Below are 25,200 nucleotides of genomic sequence, written 5' to 3' on the forward strand. Positions count from 1 at the left end.
CAATGTATATACTAGCTGCTAGAATCAGTTATGACAAAACAATTTCTGTACACAGAACCTTACCCTCCTTCTTGCCTGCCAAGATAGATACCCAACACTCTATTCCACCATATTGGCAGGACCTTACAAATGTAGTACAGTTAATATGTAGTTTTAAACAAAAATTCATAGATTTAACTCAATGCCTGGGTTACATCCCTGAATGTTTTTCTTGATGAGGACTGTGTGATCCAGCTAAACCTGGTGCACTCAATCTTGCTTTGCTTGACATTGCTTCCCCCTCCCATTTTTTACTTTTATACTTACTGTTAACCCCCGCCTAGTCTTCACCAACATCTAAGTCAACATCTTCAGCCAATACCTATATAATTTCCATTTCTCATCACCTCTTTGCTGGTCTCATCTCTCTACTTCACTGTTTCATGCTACCAGTGAAACTTCCTCCCCAGTCTGATCAAGAACTCACAGCTAATACTTTGTAGCAAATTAATCAAACCGCCCTTCCTTCCCTGTACTTAAAGTTGCATTTTAATACTATAACTAATCTACAACCCTTCCCAACTCCCTCTCTTTCCTATACTTAATGCTACACTCTAGTACTATATCTATTTATTTTAGTTATTTAACATTTGTTAACTATGTAGGTGGGCTGCTCCAAAGACCATTTCCAGTCATGACCCAGGCTGCATAGGAAAGTATGTTTATATAAACAACCAAATAACACTGATGTTATACACTAACAGTAGTAAAACAGTGAAGTTGACTTACAGATACTAACAACAAGTACATAAACAGCAACATATAAACATTAAACAGTAATTTCAAGTAAAATAGTGTAGCTCAAAATGATAAGTTTATGCACAACCATTGAAATTGTATGATAACAAGTTATTTACATGCAGATAAAATTAACAACACAATAAACCAGTGGAATTTTCTAACAAGTCTGTATCATTTATGGAGTAGCATTAGTGAGTGTCTGAAACATTAATATTTGTTTTTATTTAGCAAATGAGCCCACAGAGTTTTCTTGAAATGCACATCTTATTCCTGTCTAATATGTTCAGGTACAGAGTATTCAAACTACAACTTGCCACAACGTAATCCTTCTAATTTAATCCATACCTCTGCTATCCTTCCAGTGCAAGTACAACCCAACCCTTGCCATCTCCTACCACACACAGTTCCATTGCAAGTGCACTCCAACCCTTACTGTCTCTTACCACAATGAGCCACAACCACCTAATCTCACAGTAAAACCTTCATAACACAACTATGCCCTTAACCCTAATCGATATAATACATACTTATCCTCTACAGGGCAATAAGGTATATAATGGCCCCAGTGCAAAAGCACATTCAAACTCAAAGTCAAAGGAAAAGCCATTTATTACTCAGTTTCAGTGTACCTTTAACATTACTAAAATCATGTGGAGATAATCATCCTAACCCTGGTCCCACTAGCTCACTCATAAACACTCCCTCGATCAACTCCATCACAAACCAACTTATACTCCAATCATCTCACTGTCTCTAGCTTCAAACAATTTGATCTGAATACACACAGCCTTTGCAGAATACTCTGTAGCAATCTCACCGAATTGCATGCAATGACATAATCACTTAACATTATCTATCCATCTGTTGGCCTCATATTGCATTTTACGCCTACAACAATCCAACCCATTAATAGCTGCTACCATCCACAGAGCTTACTTATTAAATAGGAAACAGGTATAAAATGCCAGGCCTTTATTCTGTAACACACACACACACACACACACACACACACACACACACACACACACACACACACACACACACACACACACACACACACACACACACACACACACACACTGTCTCTCTCTTTGTGCACATCTACAGACTATTGTGAGTCACCAGTCCATCTACCATATGTCTTTGGTACGCAGGAAGTAACCAGAGCACCTGGATAAAACCCCTACGAACACAGGGAGGACAAGAAGACTCCAAACAGAAGGCACCTCAGCAGAGAACTGAATCTAGAACCTCTTGCTCTGAGGTAATGATTCTATTCACTGTGCCACAGTACTGCCTCACTGTACATTATACAATCAGGTAAATAACTTCTGTCCAGAGAACAGATTAAAACTGCTACACTAGTGACAGGCACTCTAAATGCTGATTTTTGTCGATTCTTGGCTGGGGTGCCTGCTGTGCGCAGTCTGCATGTCCTCCCTGTGGTCATTTGGGTTTCCTCTGAGTGCTCCGGTTTCCTCCCACATCCCAAAGACATGCTGTAGGTGGATTGGACACTCTAAATTGGCCCTAGGTGTGAGTGTGTGCATGTGTGTGCCTTCTGTGGAACATTGGACACCAGGCTGGCAACTTGACACCATAAAAGTCCACTGCCAGTCATGAGCAGACCGGTGATCCGCTGTGGCAACCCCTAATAAGCCGAAAGGAGATGATGATGACCAGATTAAAACTGCTACACTAGTGACAGGCACTCTTAATGTTGAATTCTGTCCAGATACCAGATTAAAACTTCTACACTACTGACAGGCACTCTAAATTTTGATCACTATACTGTACAATTTCAGGGTTTGTTCAGGAAATATTGAAATTATGCTATTAGAAAATACAGTCTTGGAGTTAGTATACATAAGCAACAGAGCTTGTCAAATGTAAAACAAAACAAAACACACACACACACACACACACACACACACACACACACACACACACACACACACACACACACACACACACACACACACACACAGATAAATTGATTTTCAGGTAGTTTTGTACTCTTGGTCATAAACTGCAGTTTAGTGATTGATTCTGACAGAAAATGATCAGTGTTTCACAACTCAATAATTCTGTCAGAATTTCATTAGGGAGCATTTTTGTACATATTTATTCATTCATTCATTCATTCATTCTTAGCTAACTACAGCAGAATACTATTTTCAGGCCTGGCCAGGAAGACCATCAGTAAAATGTAGTTCAGAGGCAGGAGAGATAAACACTTTCTAAAGCAAAATTTATGACATACTTTGCATATACAATTTACATTTCAGCAGAAGCAGACATGTGAAAAGTGTTCCAGAAGAAGATGTAAAGTGTCATTACATGTACTTAATTAATTATTTATTTTAATTGCTGAGGTAGTTCTGTGTCGGGTGTATCAGTTGTAGTGGAAATGGTTGTTAACATAGCAGAAGGCCTAGGAGATGTACTAACTGAAGGAAGTAGACATTTGTTGTTAGTACGGAGTGTGGTTGATTACATATGTTGGTATCATAATATGTGTTGGCTATTCTTATTATGTATTTACAAAAGTGGAAGGGGATAAAAGGAGGGATATAATGAAAATGGAGTATAGATTAGTGGAGATAGAGTAGAATGGCATGTAAGAAAGAAGAAAGACGGTCTGTGTGGGGGTAAGGCATATTATTAATGAATGATCCATTTGGAGAAGACGTGACTATGTGAAGAGAATAGGAATGGGACAGGACCAAGTAATACCTTGAAACATTTACCTGTTGCTTGTTGAATAGATTTTAAGTGATTTTATTTCCTGTTACCTATCTTTGCCTCCTTAGTTATATTACATGTATCTACCTAAACACATAAAATGTGAGAGAAAATTTCAAAATGAAAACATTCATTCTTTTATTGCAATATGTCGTATTAGAGAGAATACAATGAAAATATGCAATATACTCGACACAGTGATATACTAGTGAAAACAAGCATTTCTAAAAACATCACTCTCTCACTGTTAGTGATTTTAACAGACTTTTTGTTAACATTTACATGCATGCATAATTCAAAACAAATCTGTAGCATTTTCATCCACTGCACTGCAAAACACAATCATCAGTTGTACAGACCCAACAATCTCCAATCCTCCATCCTAAGCCCTTAAAAGAAATCCCCATCCAAGTTACCTTAAGTCAAAAATGTGTAAAATCTAAACTCAAGACTATTTAGTAAAATGACCATATCATCACCCATTCCTTTTTTACCTTCTCCTTTCCTGATCTGTTACTCTGTGAACTAAGCAGCATGTGATATACCCTTCACAATATTCATCCCAGCAGCGTTGCTAGCAGCAAAGTGTTAGCGAGTAGAATCAATAGAAGCTGTTCGGTCTTCAGTGCATTACTAGTATCTGAAGGCCAGTAGTGCATTTGCACTGAAACATTAGTACTCCATGTGTAGCAGGCAGAAACTGTAGCAGCTGCTTGTTTACAAAGACAGAAGAGAAGGGAAAAATGTGCTGCTCTTCATGTTTGAAGACATTTTTTGTCTTCTCTACCTAAAGTGGGGGGAGATATAGGGGAGCAACCCTGAGTGCCAGAGTAGTTAGCTACATCTCTGACTCATCCTCTACTCCCCTACTCTCTTTATTCCTTTTAAAACCTCCTTTTTACTGAACCCCCAAAATAAACAATGCAAGAAAAGAAAACAAGGATAATGAAAAAAAAATAAAATAACAAAGGTGTTCATTTTACTCTGGCAAATCATGGATTTCTACCTTCATTATAGACTTAGATGAGGAAGACATTGTTGCTTTGACATTAATACCATCATAAGACAATTCCAAATGGCTGCTACAAGAACCAACTATACGTCTTTTCTCAGCATTCACAGGAGCATAGTACATTTCTTTAAACAAGTTTTCATCTGCGGTCCGATGTCTGTTGAATATCTCCATTCCATAGCAGATTCTGTACAAGTTGTAGTCAAATGGATTTGAAAACATTATAGCAATACTGTGGTCACTAAGTTGATAAGTCAAGACGCCAACACATCCGCGGGCAGTGCCACCCGTCTTTGTGAATACACACGTGCCTTTGCCACTTTTGCTTATTGTGGGTGGAGGAGGGTTACAGCAATACCCACTGGTGGTACAGTAACTGAAATGTGTAAAACATGAAATTAGTGAATTAGAAATATATAAAGATAATTAAAATACATTATGTAGAGATACTCTACACAATAAGCATTTCTCTGAAAAGTTAATATAAAGTGACTATGATAATATGACTCTTAATTCAGTCAATCTGAAACACCAAGTCTCCTCTGTGATTACTACCAATAGGCTACAGAGAGGCATTAAAGCACATACTACCTGTAACAGACAGTAAATCATTTACAGCGCCAAAGTGGAGAACGACGTCATGCCTGATCTTCATTCCATTTTTTAATTCTTTCTGGTTGTTGATACCTTGAAATCAGGACTGTTATATGTATTACATGAAGTATCCAGACAAAAGAAACTTCAAAAGTCACAATATTGCTGAGTGAAACTGCAAAAATGTCAAAATGGAAGAGGTTTAATATTGACTGTAATCAGAAAAGTCAAATATACCTGCATTCAGGCAGTTACTTCCTAAAATTGAATGGATTATTGCTACGATTGAACAAGAAAGTCTGATTAACTGCAAACAAAGACTGTCCAAAAATCTACGTCTCTCCTTTTCAATGATAGTGTGGCAGTGATGAAGAGTGAAACAGTTACAATTTTGATTACACTGAAAATTAAAACTACTGCAGAATAATTTCTTAATTTTATTAACATGCAGAGACAAGTGATATCTGTGAAGCAATGGCTGCTCAGCTTGTCTTAAAGCTCAATGATTATTTGTTTTGCAAAAACAATACACACACATTTTGAAACAGTAAAAACTGTAAGAGTTAACATACAAGCAAGAGTGGACAAATATGTGTGGCAAGAAAAACAATACTATAAGACATCAGTCATCTAAAATAAAGGAAAATGTCACTGTTTCCGAAATTTGTAATTCGGCAATCACTTCTCACTACTGAGTATCAGAAAATGAATGAATGAACCATGCAGTTTACTGAGACTTTCTAGAATACTCTGCTCTGAGGAAGGACACAGTAAGTCTGCCTGCCTGAAATAAAACTAATCCCCAACAAACTTTGCATTAATGATGTGAGGTGTTCTGTCCTGAAATCTAAATGCAAATTCTTTCCAAAATTATATTTATAATCACATCACTATATACTCATGTTACCTGTACTCAATACTCCTCACTATTGGGTTTAAGAGAGTGAATGAAAAAAATGAATGATGCACTTCACTGTGCCTTCCTGTAAACAAATATAATTAGTGAGTTAATTTCAAAATCAATCTGCTGTGTCTGAACAAATTTGTATTATGAAGGTGAACAATTTGCATTATTTCTAAAAAAGAAATACCACCATGCAATGGAAATATAGAATGCATAAAGAATATATAAAGTCAGGTTATCTCATAATATTTGGGAGAGTAAACTGAAACAGCCAGATAATATTTCTGTAGTGAAACATACATTGCAGACATGCTTTTAGTACTTAGAAACTTCCAAAACATCTATCTTTAAAGAAAGCAGCAAAGTATCATCAAATACTAAGTTACCATAATATCAACACATTTACCACAAGGAATAAGACGTAATATTCAGTGACTACATTTATGAAGCCACTGATGCACTTAGACACTTTTAAAGTGGAACACTCCCTCTTGACCTGCCTGAAGTGATATCTGACACCCCCATGCTACTACCTCATGTCATTGGTTACCAGTTGTTTGTATTCAAATAAGTAAAGAATTGATGATGCCTGTAAAGTACATAAAATAAATACGGGAAGTGTAAAACAAAAATATTAAGAACAGGTCACTGGGGTCATACAGAAAGATACTGTTCTTCCTTGCTCTTTTCTTTACAGACATTGGCAAACACAGCTTTGTAGAATTTTACTCACACATTCAAGGTCATTTGAGACTCTGACAACAACCCAAGTTCCAATATCAACCCTCACTCTGTGGGTTATAAAAGTGGTTCATCCGACAAGAAAGATGCACTTAGGATAGAAGTGTCAAAATTGAGGGGGCGTGGCCAAGATGTACACTGACTAGCAGCAGTTAATATCAGCTCTGCCAATGCTATACATTTCTGACAGGATTTAATTCTCAAAAGTAACCCAACGAGGTTTTTTTCTTACTATTTTGATTTCTACTAACATAAAGAAAGATTATCTAAAAATTAGAAATTTTCCTTTAAGTTTTCCTGTCAAAAATTTCAAAAAACATACTGCAGCATCTCTGCCTGAATGATGAGCCATTCCAAGAATAATTCCTCAGACTCTTCTATCAAGAAAGAACTCTTAACTGTGACAATGACTTTACAAGAGATGTCCCTGAAATTAGACAAAATGGACACAAAAACAGATAGTTTTGAACAAAAATTTTCTAAACATATGGACCTAATACACAAGGAGTTATAACTTCAAAAGTCTCAAATGTCAGACATGTCTCTCAGTGATGTGGATGGAAGACTTCAAGAAGGAGAAAATAAAACAGAATTCCTGTTAAAACAGAACACTGCTCTTCAAAACAAAATAGATGACCTTGAAAATAGGTCAAGAAGGAATAATCTTTGGATTTTTGGTTTACCAAATAACATGGAAGGAATCAACATGGTGAGTTTTCTAACTACTTGGTTGCCAACTGTTCTAAACTTTCCTGAAGCTCTCTCCTTTCGAATAGAAAGGGCACACAGATCCATTGCTTTTACCTCTAACAAAAATGCTTCAGGATCTGTTATACTGAAATTTATATCATCACAAGACAAAGAGCTAGTGATGAAAACAGCTTGGGCTAAGTCTCCCATAAAAGTAAATGACAGTGTTGTGCACTTTGACAATGATTATTCCTCTGCAGTGATGGCCAAAAGAAAGCTCTTTCTTCCTATCATCAAAGAATTAAAAAATAAACAAATAAAAGTTCATCTGTTGTTTCCAGCCAGACTTAAAATATTTCTCACAGAGCGATGTAAAATCTTTGACGATCTGGACTCTGCTGTCTCTTACATGAAAATAAGCAAATTAATAGAGAAAATATAAGATATGGAATGGACAAACCCCTCATTGAAGAGAATTGCTGAAATTAATTTATGGACATCTTCAGAAAAAAAGAACAAGTTAAAGGATAAGCAACTATTATTTCATTAGTGTTATTCTTCCTGCAGTCATGGATCTCTGGTATTTTTAGTACTGTTTTATGACATTATAGCAGTCTGGAAAGCAGAGCTATGATTACATAACTTCTGCAAAATAGTAACATACTACTACAGTTTAATATAACAGTTGGGAACTTTAAATGGTTGAATAAGCCAAAAACACCACAGGAGCACCAGCAACATAAAACCAAATTATATTTAATGTATCAACAGTAAACACGACAAAACAGCACAACCGCTGCTATCCATAGTAAAAAAAACTAGAATAAAACTGGTGTGGTATTGTTTTATTGTTCTAGTTTTTTACTGTGGATAGCAGCGATTGTGTTGTTTTGTTGTGTTTACTGTTGATATATTAAATATCATTTGGTTTTACGTTGCTGGTGCTCCTGTGGCATTTTTGGCTTATTCAACAGTTTATCCACTGTTTTAGTAACTTTAAACTGTTTTGAAATTTGTGCTTCGTGGTGACTAGTGGATGCTTTATTATAACTAATATGAATGCTGACAACAATTTATTGAGTGACATATTTATTCTCTTTATTTGCTTTGTGGTTTAGTTTTAATAATTTCCATTGGGAGGGATGTCTTGAAAGGAAAGGGGTGAAAAACAAAGCTTGTTGAGTATGTATCTATTTGTATGTACACTCACGAGCACAGTATATACGTTTTTTCTCTCCTTTTCTATTCTGTTTAAAAGTTCTAAAAAAAAAGTTGATTTGGCTTTAATTTACTGTAAGAACACTTCCTTGAGGTAAGAAGCAGCTGTTATACACAAAACTTCTCTCTAGATGTGATCGCAGCATCGCAAGCCCATTTATCTGGTGAACTTTGACCTCTAACAGCAGGAACGGATTAGAAAATTCAGACACAGCTGGTAAGACCCTTTTAAGCAATTGTACAAGCAAAGCATCTGGAAGAGAAAAGAAAAGAAAATAAGGATAATTTAGTTACTTTCTATATAAATTATCTAGTTCTATATAGTTTAGCCTTCTTATATGTTAAAGCATTAGAGTGTAACTTACTATATACACTCAAAAATAATAAAGTAAGCCTAGATAGTCAGTACAGGAAGTCAATGGAATGTTTGAATGCTAGACCAACCATTTTATGAGCCTGATGTTAGAGACTATTAAAGACTCAAGGAAGTACAGTAAGTACACTAACATTAAAATGTTTTCATATTATATAACATACAAGGTTTTTATAATATAAAGTACTTTTGCCTTATTGAATGCCTCAATGTTGCAGCAACTAGACCCTAAATGTTTTGATAAAGAAATGTACACCATTGTTGACTAACTCTAACCATTCACTTATTCAGTAGAACACTATTGAAATATATATGTTTTATTGAAAGATTGCTTTACACATTTTGTGGTAACTAGTGAAATATATTTTGTATTTTAGCTACACATTAAATGTCTTCTTAACACTAGTTAAAATAGTGATCTATAACATAAACAGTAACATATATCACTTATAATTGTTTCTTTAGGTATTTAATTGAGACAATCTGTGTCTAAAAGTTTCTTAAATGATTTATGACAGTTGAGGAAATACTTATTGTATTAACTTTTTTTCTGTCTTTTAATTCACTGTATTTGATATTAACAAACAAATGTTTATGAAATCTTTCCTTTCACTTATAGTAATCTGTAGTTGATGCATAACAGGAACTGGATGACAAAGAATTATTTATATTTAGTGAATGAGGATTTTTTGTTTTATACGATGATTACCTTTAACCAGTTTTACAGCTGATTACTTACTTTTTACAACTTAACAAATAATGAAAGACACCCTGTAAATATTAATTATCTGTTTGATGAGACATGACAGTGCAACTGTAAAATTCTGTCAGGTGAAGGGAACTTCACCATGTTACATAATAAGCCAACATATGGATTTGTAGTCTCAGCAGTCATGTTTTGTTGTAACATGGATATAATTTGTAACTTTTTTCTCTTATACCTTTGAAATTTCCAAATAGTAAGTGGTAATAGCAAATGTAGGTTGCATAATATTTTCCATTTAATGCATAACGTGGGTCAGATTGCAATACTACATAGTCATCTTTACTACGGTTCCTTAAAAAATATAATGATAAATGATCATATATAAGTATAAGATTATTACATGATTGGGTACATAGTATACATAACATGTTTTTAGTTGCTTATAGAAGTTATTAAATAGATATATATCACACTGTTTTACTTATTAAGTTAATAACTGGTATCATATATAGAAAGTTTAATCTAGTTTTAATACATTTTTTTCTCTCTTTTTTGACAAGAAAATATATAACTAAAACTTTAAATTCTTAACACTTTAATGCAGGACGTACCAGTAGTGACTATATATTACATCCATTTTGTATTTACTTGATATTACTAATCATTTGTCATGGTAGAGGGATATTAACTGTTGTTAGCAAGGGGGTGGTTGATTCAAACAGTACTCTGTTTGAATCAGGAGTATCTCAAACTCCATGAAGTGGCTATCAGAAAGTGGTTTTAATATCTTGATTATTGATCTAATAATAAATCATTTGTTATTAAGAGTTATATATAGTTTTTTCTGTTTAATGTTTTACTTTATATGTTATTCTATACCCATAACAAAATCCTTGATATCTATGTGTGTCAAAAAAAGAAATGTTCGCTTATAAATGTATGTCATTGAATGTAAATGGTCTTAACGACCCTATAGAAAGGGGAAGTTTAGTTAAATATTTAAAAATGAATAAGGTTGATATTGCATTCTTACAAGAATCGCACATAATAGACAGAGATTTAGGTAAAATGTTCTTTCATGGTTATTCAATTCTTGCGGAGTCGCACTATGGGACCAAAAGAAGAGGTACATTGATATTATGGAAAAAATTATTGCCGGTTCCAAATTAGAGTCATATTCAGACAAAAATGGCATGTTGTGTATAGTTACCATAGAATTAAATAAAAAACAAGTTACATTGGTTAAAAACTATTGGATACCAGGTATCGGCGGGGAAACAGTTAAGTTAACATTAACTAAAATTAAGGGTGATATAATATATGCAGGAGACTTCAATTTTATCCTATCTAAGAATGATACTACCAAAAATTATAACTTTAGAATCTCTTCTCCTGCAAAAAAAGTATTCATTTCAGAATAATTTGAATTTGAAAGATATTTATGATTTAAAAAGAACAAATTCTTTAAATTATACTCAATATTCCTATAGATTTGGTACTCAAACTACTATTGACAAAGTATTTGTGACTGATACATTATACTCTAAGATAAAAGAAGTTTTCATTAGTTCCTGCCCAATGTCTGACCACAATGCCATCTTCTTTAAAATTAATATCATTCATAATAATTTGATATACTGGCAAAGAATCTCTGCCTATATTATTAAATTAAAGGGATTTAAAGAGTGGCTACTAAAAGAAATACAATTATTTTTGGATATTAATAACAATAATACAACTTCCGAAGCAATAGTATGGGACTCTTTAAAATCTTATCTGTTTGGCAGAATCAAAAATTGGTATTTGAACAAGAGAAAGGAATGTGAATGCAAAGTAATCAGATTACAGTCAAGAAATTATATTTTAAAAAGCAAAATAAATGCTAAGGACATCAAGTCTAACAATAAACTGAAACAACTTAATCTAGAATATATAGAAATCTTAAATCATAAAGTTACAATAAATTTAGAAATTGAAATTGCAATCCTATTCAGTAAATCCAAAAAATATGCATAGATTAGCAGTAAAATCAAACATTTCATCTATCTCTAAACATATAACACAGATTAAAGATGAAACAACTAACAAACACAAATATGTTTCAGACCTAGGAAATATTCTAGAAGTATTTAGAAAACATCATGACATTATAGACCAAGAGAATGTAAATACTGATTACAATGGTATAAGAGATGATTTCTTAAAAATTAATATTAAAAGAAATTAACTAAAGAACAAAATACTAAATTGTTCAAAGAAATAACTTTAAAAGAAGTAAAGGAAACAATTTTGAACATAAGAAATAATAAATCACCAGGTCTAAATGGTTTAATTCGGGAAATATATAAATAATTACCAGATGAAGTACTGCGGACTTTATTAGATGCTTTTGAAGAATTTAGGAAAGATGAATTTTTAATACCCTCCTGAAAATATGCCACTTTATTTCCAATTTTGAAACATGGAAAAGATCCTACTTTAGTAGCCTCTTATCGTCCAATATTATTGTTAAATGTAGACTGCTAAATTTTTATATCAATTATTGCTAATAGACTAAATCAATTAATGACTAATCTAATAACTGATGATCAAACGGATTTTATTTTGAATAGAAAGGTTCAAGATAATGTTATAAGATTACTATCCTTAATAGAACATGCAAATAAGAACAAGAAAAACTAGCAATCATTAGTTTAGATCTAAATAAAGCTTTTGACTCCATAAACTGGTCCTATTTATTTAAGACACTTGATATCTATGGTTTTTCATCTGATTTTATAAATCTTTTACGTAGACTATATGTAAATTCAATTTCATATGTCAAAATTGGGGTCTTCGTATCAGGTCCTCTTAAAATCTTTAAAGGAACCAAACAAGGATGTCCGATATCCCCTTTATTATTTTCTTTACCTGTGGACATTTGGCCAATTTCATAAGAGAAAATCCTAAAATAAGAGATTTTAATGTTAATTCTAACTATAATTCCAAAATACAACTTTTTGCGGACGATATTTTATTAACAATTGGAGATATAAATTCTTCTATTGATCATATTAAACGATCGTTTCAAACATTTGAAATGATTTCCGGCCTAAAATTTAACCAAGAGAAAGGATAGATAGTACATTAAAAAATCATAGTGAATTTAAGTGGTTAAATGACAAGCTTGAATAACTAGGGGTAACAATAAAATCATCTTGGAAAAAAACATAAATACAAACTATAAAAAGTTGGTAGTCATGGTGAAAGAATATATAGATAGATGGAATAAAATGTTTTTTTTTTCTTTAGAAGAAAAACTTGTCTTAATAAAGATGATCACTCTACCACAATTTTTGTTCTTTATTCAAACACTAATAGCTTCACCCACAATGAAATTATTAAAACAGCTAAACTCCATGTTGTTAAAATTCTTATGGTTTCTACAAAAGACAAGAATTACTTATACATGGCGTTATAAAAATTGGGATGAGGGAGGGATATCATTTCCGAACGTAGAGCTATATGCAGAGGCTATAACTCTAAAATTAGTAACACAATGGTTAAACCCTAAATATAAATCAAATTGGAAAAATCTTCACATTACTTCTCTCCTTACAAATACAGATTTAAAATTAGAAATAAGTACGTTTTCAGAAAACATTGAAATCTTTCTAGTGTTAAAAGATTATATTTATAACACAAATAGAAATGAAAGATTGTCCTCATTTCTTAAATATATATTAAGTAAATTAAAAAATTCATTAACTAAAACATATCTGATGACATTTTTAATTTTTTAACGTTTACTGTATTATATACAAAGAAATGTCTTGATTCATTCAATGTACCCAAAATCAGAGATATAGAGAATAATGGTTTAGTTTTTTGGCACCAATTTCTGATAAATAATAATATTCAAGAACCAAACTCCCTTATGGCCAGATATAATGAAAACAATAATAATTGGTTAAATATACAAATTTTCAGAGAATACTTTATAAATAAATTTAAAATACATCAAATGTCTAACATAGCATCTTTTTCCAATATATCACAACCACCAAAAGTTATAAAATAATAAATAACCAAAATCTAAATGGAATAAACTTCACAAGATAAAAAAGCACAAGTTTATTCTAGTGACTTGGTGTAAAAACACCTTCATGGAATACAAATCCAATCACAAATACTGCTTAAATACACATTTTAATAATAATTAAGCAATAAAACAATAAAATAATTATATAAATTCAATTATTTCTTAAAGCAAACATCTCCAATTAATTTCATCATTGAGTCCTTTAGGGACCACGGTATTCAATTTCAAAATATAAACACTTTCTTTGTATAAAAGTTTATCTTTTAAAATATTATCATCTCCACAAGAAGAAATGATTTATTCCAAAACACATCCTTTTAACAATGAATAGTCACTATTATGTGATTCTATAAAATGAGCAGCAATATTTTTTTCTTTCCTCTCATTCTTAATGTCTCTAATGTGTTCCATAAAACATGAGCGGAACATTCTCTTTGTTTTCCCCACATAAAACATATTACAGGGGCAGCTTAAAGCATACACTACCCCCTTTGTTTCACATGAAAACATAACATAGCATCTTTGCCTAAAATCCTACTACTCCTATGTGAAATAAATATGTTAAATAGTAATAAAACCCTTTCAATATCAAAAATATATAAAACTCTAAAATTAGATCTGCAAATACCAGAAGGGTCGTTTTGGAGTTATTCTGAAAAAAAATCAATAATTCCAGCTTTTCAGAAAATTATAAAATGCTAATACTTAAATCAGTTAAACATACAACAATGTCTCCCTTTTGGAAAATGTTTTCATGGAAATTTATTCATAGAAGTTTTATCACCCCGCATAGAATTACAATAATCTCAAATAATGGTATTAATAAATGCTGGAAGTGTGAAGAGAAATTATTTGCAGACTGGGAACATATGTTTGTTAAATGTAAGAATGTAAACCAATACTGGTTAGAGTTTAAAGATTTTATAAAAGCATTGTGGTCAGTTAGGTGTGAAATCTCAGATTCACTGTTATTTAGTGCCCCGATACCTGCTTGTATTCCAGATACTCAAGTACATCTTCTTTGGTCCTTAGCTGCAATAGCAAGAAACGTTAACACAACAATTTGGAAATCTAAAAATATTCTTTTATTTATGGACTTTATTGCATTAGCTAAGATTGTATGTCATAGGGAATTACAAACTCTATCTTTAAGAACTAACAGAATGACACATAAGAAAATATCTTGGTTAAAAATTAAAAAATTATTAGATAAAATGTAAATATTGAAGGTCATTACATGTGTCATGGGCATTGTATATAGTTACTGTTACACATATGGTTTTGAACTTGTTATATTAAATATAAAAATGTAATATTTATAAAATTCAATAAAAACTGATTATAAAAAAAGAAGTGTCAAAATTAAATGACAATGTTGGTAACTGGCAAATTATTAAAGACTGGAGTAAAAGCAAAAGCCAACTTGGAGAAAAAAAAATATTTTCAAAACTGAGTCACTAAAAAATACACATCACTGACCATCAGGCGAAGACACCATATCAGGGTCTATGTTCAGCAACCAAAAACTACAAAACATGAATGGCAAAATATCAAAAATAAAACAGTGAAAGGGAAAAATTATTGAGCAAAGACAACAGCGAAAAAAATGCATCGAATGGCCACAGTCTGCCAACATCATAAACACAACCAAGCAAGGTGGTGAGCTGTGGCCCCCAGACCCCCCCAACTATATATACCATCTCCAATATTGCACTATAGTAGGGAATAGGGCAAATTTTAAAAGGTTTCAGTTCATTTACCTTATTCATCATGTTACTTCCTGGTTGTTGGCCTACTATGGCCATTCAATGACTTCATTTTTGAAGCTGTCATTGTTCAATAATTTTATGTTTTGCTGTTTTACGTCTGATATTTTGCTGTTCCAGTTTTGTAGTTTTCAGTAGCCAAACATGGATCCTCATACTGAACAGTGATGTTAGTTCTAACTTGAATTTTTCCCAAAACCCAGAATGTTCGATAAGGTTGACTGACAGTCCAGTGCTAATTGGTTATGTAGCACTAGTAAGTACAAGTAAACAGGTATACCTACATTACTATTATGGAAAAAGTCATGTAGGTTATAGCTCTTCCCCCGGATTCACGAATCCTCCATGTAAGACTAAATAAGTCTTACTCGGAGGCTGCAGTTGAACAGTATGACGTCAGCATGCCATGAATATTCATGAGGGCACGCTGACTCAACCACAAGTCTAACATGGACCATGTAGGAAAGCTGGGGGCGTGTCCAACTGCCAAGCAGTCTAAATGTCCACGCCCCTGCAAGGGTTCGAAAATAAAAATGTAAACACAAAAGAGCGAGTCCGCTAAATGTCCATGCACCCAACACCACACTCCCTGACATTATAACCCCCCATCACAGTTATGAAAAGTAAAATATTAAAATTTATATTTTTTTATATTCCCAAAATAGCTGCCCGTATTTCCACGTGTGTGCGCGGGTGTGCCCATTGCTTAGCTGTAGTTAGCAATCCTGTCATGGAAGAGCATAAGAAGGAATGTTTATGCAAATTACGCCAAATAGCAATAGCATAATGGTAGAGCGTTCGCACAAAGAGGAGGAATTCACGGTTCAAGTCCCACCACTCCCCTTCCTATTTATGTTTTAAATCAGTTATATGAAATAATACCCGACATATATGATTACAATTTTACTAAAAAGCAGCGAAATGGCCTATGTATCAGTGAACAAAATATATAGTTATAAAGGATCCTGATATATAATTGCCTGCAGTTAAGCAGCTCTTTACCCAGCACAATGTAGTTGCCCATTGCTAAATAGCACTTTACCCAGCACAATGTACTTGCCCATAGCTAAATAGCACTTTACCCAGCACAATGTACTTGCCCATAGCTAAATAGCGCTTTACCCACCACAATCGGTTTGGGCGGAGGTGCGCGCCGCGCCAACCAGCGCACCATAGGGCAACGTGTAGCAACATAGACCAAAGCTGCTTAAACACAGCCACACCCACTAGCCTGTCTGGACAGTATTAAAATAAAATGAATGACAAGGTTCAAACCCAGGACTCTGTGCACCATAATCAAAGTACTGAACCACTAAGCCATGACAGCTAAGGATAAACAGCCACTGTTAACATAAATATACTAATAAATGGTAGATTAACCATTACTAAGCAGGTCAGCAGTCAGCCGAGAATGTTCAAAAATGGCCAATCACAAAAATTGTAGGAAATGTGGCATATCTAAGCCCCATAGGCGGGAATACTCACCATAACTGATTGTAGCTCACATCTGCAGTTAGAATGGCTGATGCTGGAGAGGGTACATGCTTCCGAGTGCAACGTTGGGGCATCGAGGAGTCGAAATAAATGGTTTGGCTCCTTGTCCACCATCATGAGTCAAGACTCCTGCAGGGCCAGTTCCAAGGGATGGAGTACAAGGCAAAGGCTTGAAACCGGTTAGCTCATGACCTCACCAGTGTCACAGGTGTTCCTCGGACTGGTGAGCAGGTCCATCACCACCATGCAATCCTGAAGAGACGGAGGCAGGACCGACTGAACCAATAGATACAGGAGGCCAGTGGGATGCAAGATGTCCCACAACTGAGTAGGTCGCCATGGAATGCAGTATGTAAGAAATGATAATTGATTCTGTATAATGGATAGGTATGTCTCAATATCCCTTCATTTACTTCACAGCTGCAGGTGACCGTGTTGCGAATCAGCAAGCCTATGCAGATAGGCTGCTAAAGCTGCACCACCAGGCAGGTTAGTGATTATTCTGCATGTATTGTTATATAAAATAGGGTAGAGAGCATGAAAGAAAGTGTTGTAGTCCAGTAATACAGCCATAAAATGCCCTGAATAAGTCCTCTGCATGTAGTATTATATGAAATAAGTCAGAAAGCCAGAAAAAGAGCGTAGTAACCCATTAAGAAAGGTAAAATATGTCCGGAATAATATCACTGCAGGCACTGTCATATAAAATAAGTGAGCAAGCCTGAAAAAGAGTGTTCTAACCTATTAATAAAGGTATAATATGTCTTGAATATGTCTTCTATATGCACTGTAATATAATATAATATGTCTTGAATATGTCTTCTATATGCACTGTAATATCAATATGAGCCTGTGGAAAAGTGTGTAATGTAATTAATAAAGGTATAAAACCTGGACTGTGTCTGTGTCACTTACTGTGAAATGTTGTTTTACCCTTGCATTATACAAATAGTACTGTTTTAATAAGTGCTGGCAACGCACAGTTGGGCAGTCCCATCTAAAGTGGGTGACGGAAGTGCTAGTAGCTGTGAAGCATATATACAGTCCTGAACAGTCAGTTACTGGCTGGCATGCATAAGTAAATCTGGCACATGAGTAGCTTGTTAATGTGTTCCCCAGAAATGTGAGTGTGCTACAAGTAATGCAGGGTTCTGTACAAATTGAACTGAAAATGTCATGTGAACACATCCAGATATGTAGATAAAGAAATATAAATGCAACAATAAATATGCAGCAGTAACCTGCATCCTGGACAGTTATTATGTCAGATATAGGTCAGGTATATAATGAACTAGCCAAACCCATTACACAACCTAACGCATGTTGCCAAGTGTAATAATACATGGAGGGGATATACACCTGCAGTCAATATGAATGTAGTGTAGACTAAAAGTACTCATAAGATGTTAATTGAGTTTTCTTTCTACATCCTACTGTATGTGCATAATCAATTCCACAACTCAATGGGTATGTGTAATCTCAAAACATTTGTTGGGACATATGTCCTATTGTTCTATAAATATCTGCATTCACTTTGATGCATGTGCCCTGTTCAAACACAACAATCATGGTGACCTGTCGCCATCAATCACCCCTGCATGCTGTTGGAATGTCCACTGTTGTTCAATTTATGCATGTTTATGCTTGCTGTTCAACTGTTGGAACCTTGGTGTGTTGGGTTAATGGGAATATTACTGCATGCTGTTACAACTAATTTGGAATGCTGTTGTTTATGCTGTAATTAAACACACCTAATCACAGAACGTATGGGAAAGTCGGTCCCAGCGGACCCACCTGTCCCTCCTCAGCTGGCGAGTGCACCTGGCACCAGCAAGTCCGGTGCCCAGCCCGGGCTCCCCTCCTCTGTTGGTCCTGTGCCACCTTCGGGTGGAAGCGCTGCAGGGGATGGGGCTCATACCCCCCATGCAAGCATGGGCGGAGAAGGGCCACCTGTCACCCTTCGAAGGGTCCGGGCTGTGGTGCATAGGGAGATCCAGCGTTCAGTCGCTGATCCCCTACACCAGCTCGAGGTGAGAGTGGCGCATCTCACGGGTGAGTCTGTCCATCCTACGCAGCCCCCAGCACAGCCACCCTCGGGGCTGTGAAGTTGTAGTGGTGACTGCCCATGGGTGGGGATCTCAGTTCCACTGTTACCATCTGTGGGCTCATGGGCTTGCGATTTCCAAACACCCGTCCCTGTCAATTTTATTCACCCTCCCCATGTGTCATACACCGCCCCTGTATGCGTCTTGTTTATCTTGTCTGTTCTCCTCCCAAACCTACCTCCCCAAATATACCTACTTCCTCTACCTCACATTCCACTCTCACCTGAAAAAAAAATAAAAAAAGGGCAATCTGTACCCACAAAAAAATTACGCCCCATACATAGCTGCTCATTTCACACAGATATCCACTGGACATGTAAACTGATAATTATAATTGGCAGTACAACATACTTTGTTGTCCTCACCCCTCTCCCAGGGGTGGAAGGTTTCAAATATCGCTCCAAATTTATTGCATATGCACAGCTGTTGCTGGTAAAGGAATGGGAAGCTATGGACCTTCCCTACACCCGTCCTGCACATCCCAAGCTTGTCTCTCTACTGTTTTTCCCTCTTATAGGTTCATAGGTTGGTACTAGGCTATCGTCCATAAGGCCTATGCAAGCCTAGCCATAACAATTCCCTGGAAATTTTTTCCCACAATATTTACTTCTCTGGGCCCCTGTCTAGCAGAGTGACTGACATGATCCCCGGGGTGAATTTCCTATCTCCCATCCAATCATCAAGGTTCCTTTTGAAGAGGGCCAATGAGGTGCTCTGCTTGACATGTATGGGCAGTCTATTCCAGAGTATGGGGGGGGGTCTCTGGGTCAGGAACCTATCCCTCCAGCATGTTTTGTTCATTGTGATGATAAGGTTTAGATCCCTGGAGCATGTGGCTCTGAGGGATTGGGATTTTTTTAAGTGGAGCATGTCCAACAGCTCGAGGTTTGATATGGCCTTGTATGTCAAGCAGAGATCGCCTCTGAGTAGATGATATGCCACAGAGTATAGCTGGAGTTTTTTTAGATGGTCAGCATATGGCACCTGCTTTAGGCTTGTGATTCTTTTAGTGAGGTATTTCTGTGGCCTTTCCAGCTGTTGCAGATGTCTTGTGAGGTACATACCAAATGGGGCATTATACTCTATAATGGGTCTAATGACGGATGAGTACAGTGGGACAATGACCTCCTTTTTTCTGTATGAAAAGCCGTTAGGGATGAAGTGTGCCATGTAGAAGGATTTCCTGACTGTTGTGGCAATGTGGTTATCGAAAGTGAGACCACTGTCCACTTGTGTCCCTAAGTCTCTCATCACACTTTCGATGTTTAGTGTCCTGCCACCTATGTGGTAGTTCATGGTACATGTTTTTTTCCAAAGGGTATGACTATACATTTCTTGGCATTAAGCTTGAGCCCATGGCTCTGGCACCAGGCATCTGTTTCTGTAAGGCCATTTTGTAGAATATCCACATCATTTGGGGATTCAATAATGGCTCCCAGTTTGCAGTCATCTGCAAACTTTGTTAGCCAGAGTCCCCTTAGTGTTGGCCTGTACTTCAGAGAAGTAGATGCCAAACAAGAGTGGTCCCACGACTGAACCCTGAGGTACTCTACTTGTCACTTGTCTGGAGCTGGATTTGGAGTCGGCTACTTTTGCTGTCTGGGTTCTGTCAGTAAGCCAGTTGGCAACCCATCGAGTGACGTAGGGATTGATGCCCAGCTTAGTAAGTTTATCTATGATTCCAGAGGTGGGGATAATGTCAAAGGCCTTGGCAAGGTCCAGATAGGCTGTGTGGACCTCCTTACCCTCATCCACAGCTCTGGAAATCAATCAGATTCAGGAGACAAGATCGGCCCTCCACAAACCCAAACTGGGTGGGTTCCAGTGCCTGAAGGTTGCCAATGTCTTTGTTTATAAGTTCCATGATAATGCATTCCATGCCCTTGCAGATCAGGCTTGTCAGACTGATGGGACAGTAGTCCCCGGGATCCAAGGTGGATCCTCCCTTGTGGATTGGGATAACTGTAGCTGTGCGCCACTCAGTGGGCACGAAGCCTGAGGTGAGGCTATGATTAAACATGACACTTAGGTGAGGTGCCAGTTCATTTTGTAGTTCATGTAGTACACAGCCTGGGATGTCATCTGGTCCCATGGATGCTGTATTCTTAGCTTTGAAGAGTGCTGTTTCTACCTGTATGGCTGTGATTGTCAGAATTTGGCAATCTTTTGGTATTGAGATGGGCCCTTTAGGGGGTGAGAGGGGAGTGAAGTTGGCACTAAATCGATCTTCCAGGATATGAGATCATTATATTTAATGCCATTCTGTTGTAGCTCAGAGCAGATCTGAGCATTGCCATTTAGATTCTTGACATAACTACAGAATGCCTTGTGGTTGTCTTTGAAATCTTTGGCAATTTTATTTTCGTATGAGGGATCTCAGCTTCTTACTGAGGCTGGTGAGGGTGTTTTTTGCATCCTGGGATTTTCCTCTTTTCTGCAACAGTTTCTTCCTTCTGTTGTATAGTTTGTTTATAGCAGGGGACTACCAGATTGGCTTCCTTTTTTGGAGAAGAGCAGCTTGGTTCTATTTAGGATGGCACGATTCATGCACGAGTGGATGTGCTCGTACAGTGCCTTAGTGTAGGATTTTGCAGTCAAACTTCCAGATCCCATCTGTGTGGGTGTTGTGAAGTTTGTGACTTCTGTCTTCAGTAGCATGAAGTTGGCTTTGGAGAAGTTGTTTAAGGAGGTTTTCTTACTGGGGGGGTGGGGGTGGGATGCGGATGTCAAGGGTGATTTTCTTATGGTCAGACCTGACCAATGAGGGGGTGACCACTGGTGTGGAGCATCTATCTACCATGTTGGTAATGACCAGGTCTAGGATACTGGAGCCCCTGGTGGGACAATGGATTAGTTGCTCCAGGGTGTTGGAATTTATGAATTCCAAGAACCATTGGGAAAAGGAGTTGGTCCCCAAGTAGTTTTCCCAATTAATGGAAGGGTAGTTGAAATCACCTAGTATTAGGGTGTTTGGTTGTATCTTAATATTTTCCAGTATGTTTAGGAATGTGTAGTGAGAATCTTGGGGTATGGTGGGGGATCTGTAGGAAGCTACAATTTGGATTGCAGTCTTACCTAATGTTAGTTGCACCTGGAGAATTTCAGATGCACTGTGTTGGGCAACTAGCCTGGAGGTGTGAATATCCTTGGTGAATATGGACACTCCTCCACCTTTAGTGTTTCGGTTTTGGTTTTGTGGCCAAAAAGTGTGTTAAGAATTGTAGCCTGGTATTGCAGGGGTGTTCTCTCTGCACAGATATCAATGTTCTCCATTTTTAGGAGTGCCACGAGAGAGTGCATTTTGAGGTTTAGACTTCTAGCATTGAGTAGCATTACCTTCAGATTTTGCATGCTTGTATTTGTTACGGTGGTGGTTTTATTCTTTGAACCTTGCCTAAAAAAGGCACTATAGCGGTGGCAAGAGCTTTAGCCAGTAACCTGAATCTCAAGGGTGACAGGTGCATACCATCTCTGGCAAAGCGCCGTGGTTTGTCGACCATGTCTTCCCAGGCAGACAAATACTGGATCCCCTTTGAATGACACCAGAAGCTTAGTCAATTGTTGAAGTCAATCATTTTGTCCTTATACTGTGGTATAATTCTGGGTGAAGGCAGGATGCTACTCAGGACTAGGCTCATATCTGCCTGGGTCACATGATCCAAGAGCTCTTCTACGTCTCTTTTCATGTAGTCCAGGGAAGTACGTCTCAAGTCATTTACTCCAGCATGGACAATGACAGAGTCATATTTGTACTTATTGTGGAGTGACTTGAGTGCACATGTTATGTGGCGGATCCTGGCACCCAACAGGCAGCTGACTGTAATTTTCTCCTTGTTCAGCCTGGTGAGTGGGACATCAGTGTGCCTGACTATAGAGTCACCTATGACTAAAGTGTTGGGTACATTGTCTTGCCTTAGGGGCTGTTGTTGGGTGGTACACTGGTGTTGTGAGCTATGTGTCACTTTGGTTGTAACTGGTGTTTGTTTTGCTTTCCGGAGGTTCTTGTTGCTTGGGCAGGTTAATGTTAAGGGCCTCCCATATGTGGGTTTAGTGTTGCTATGTGTGGAGTTGATGGTGTGGGTTTTGAAGGGCTATGAGTTGCTAGAGGTGTAATGCAGATGTTAGCCTTCTCCTCTTGACTGTCTAGCACAGTCTTGACCGGAGAGAGCTTTGCTTCCAGTTTGGCTATGTAAGTGCATCTCTCGCAGGTTGTAGTGTTGGGTGGTAGGAGGAAAGGATTGTCTGTGTACATGAGGCAGTTGCCGCATTGCCCCAGTATGCCCAGATTCACCAGGTGGACAGGAGAAACCACCAGAAGCTGACCCTTGGACATGCCTGTTTAGGTGCTTTTTTTTGTAAGGTTTAAGAGCTGTTTTCCCTTACCTTTGCAAGGTAGTTTGCAATTGTAGGCTGTTTAGTGCCTATGATTAATTTCTCCTTATTGACAAGGAGAGCTAAGTGCCTGTATCAGTTTCAGGCTTCCTAGTACTTTACAGCAGGTTCTAGAGAAAGTGCTATTCACAGGGGTTCAGATTTTAGTGCTACTACTGAGAAACCAGCTAGTTTTAAGGGAAGATTTGAAGAGCAGACTTTCTGGCACCTGGAATAGTTTAACTGTAGCCTTGTTATGCTGCACAATGTGAAAAATGTGCAAACACACGTGTTTTTAAGCCAGAAAGTTGAAAGGGATAGAAATCAGCCCAAAAAGACTAATAAAATTACAATTTCAGAGCTGGAAACCACTCCTCTAGCGTTAGAGAGGCAGTACAATGCTCACCAGTCCCACTGGTAGGCAGTAGGACTTCCCTCTGCCACAGCAATGTCTGGATAGCTCTGAGCACAGAAAATAAAGTCCTGAAACAAGCAAGGCCTGGGATATGGACTGGCTAGAAAAGGTGGGAAATGAGCAAACAAGGTAGTATATATATATATATATATATATATATATATATATATATATATATATATATATATATATATATATATATATATATATACTAAGAAATGAACTTCGTGACAATAAAAGCATTCAAAAAAAATAATAAATCACACCAACAACTCTTGTAGAACTTTAGCGCTTTTTTCTTATTATCAAGACTTCTTCGGAAAGACATGTTTCATAAGTATGAGTACCCATTTTCACTTCCTTTATATACAGTTGTTCTAGCAGGCCATTTAAATTAACAACAGTTCCTTTCCAATAGTAAAGTGTGAACAAGCAGGGTGCTGTGTGCATTTTCATTAACATTACAATCGCAGTTACATAAGGTAAATTAGTCAGACAGTAATAGCCTTGTGGTGCCGTGTGCATACTAAAAGGGATTGTGTGCAAAAAGGGATCATGTGCAAAAAAGGGGATTGTGTGCAAAAAGGGACTGTGTGCAAAAAGGCATTGTGTGCAAAAAAAAAAAATAAATAAAAATAAAAAAAATAAAAAAAAAAATTTTGTGGGAACCGGGAAGGATGACAGTCATGCTGTGATGATTCTAATATAAACACATTACTTATGAGTCTTTTCCTCCAAAGGTAAGTAAAGAAGGGAACGGAGGAAGATGGAGGGGTAAGGTAGAGAGTCCTACTATGCTTTGGTATCGGTGTGTGTGTAGAGTAATGTGTGGGTATGCCACCTGATGGGGGAGTGGGAGGAATGCGGTGTGGACTTGTGGGGGGGCTGGTAGTGAGCCACCCATGACAAGGATCATATGAATGACAGAGTGTCCCAGAAGACTGTCAGTGCGGATAGTACCAGCTGTGGGCTGGTTTGGATGGTATCATCCCTTGAATGGCTGCGTGAAATAGTGAGACCGGGGGGTATAGTTGGTGCGGTCAGTGGGGGCTAGCCTGGTGATTGGGGGCACACATGCAAAGCAAGTGCACAACTGAAAAATGATTTAAGTGGCAGTAATACAGCAGAATAAGTAGCTAGTCTACATATACAGATAAGTCTATATATACAGAAAAGCAGCTAAAACACACAAACACTCCCAAAAA

General features: G+C 36.8%; 1 protein-coding gene across 1 annotated transcript in view; it reads right to left on the reverse strand.

Annotated features, from left to right (window-relative positions):
* Window positions 1–3,638: 3,638 nt before the first annotated feature.
* LOC122795025 (cytolysin tenebrosin-B-like) overlaps window positions 3,639–25,200 on the reverse strand; it is a 196,777-nt gene continuing 175,215 nt past the window's right edge. Inside the window, exon 3 of the mRNA XM_044063607.1 lies at window positions 3,639–4,913. Within this exon, the coding sequence (XP_043919542.1) occupies window positions 4,505–4,913 (409 nt within the window). The 3' untranslated portion in view covers window positions 3,639–4,504. The remainder of the gene's footprint in view (window positions 4,914–25,200) is intronic.

The sequence above is a fragment of the Protopterus annectens genome, chromosome 2.part1 (assembly GCF_019279795.1).
Source record: "Protopterus annectens isolate FY-2018-M chromosome 2.part1, PAN1.0, whole genome shotgun sequence".
Classification (NCBI taxonomy): domain Eukaryota; kingdom Metazoa; phylum Chordata; order Ceratodontiformes; family Protopteridae; genus Protopterus; species Protopterus annectens.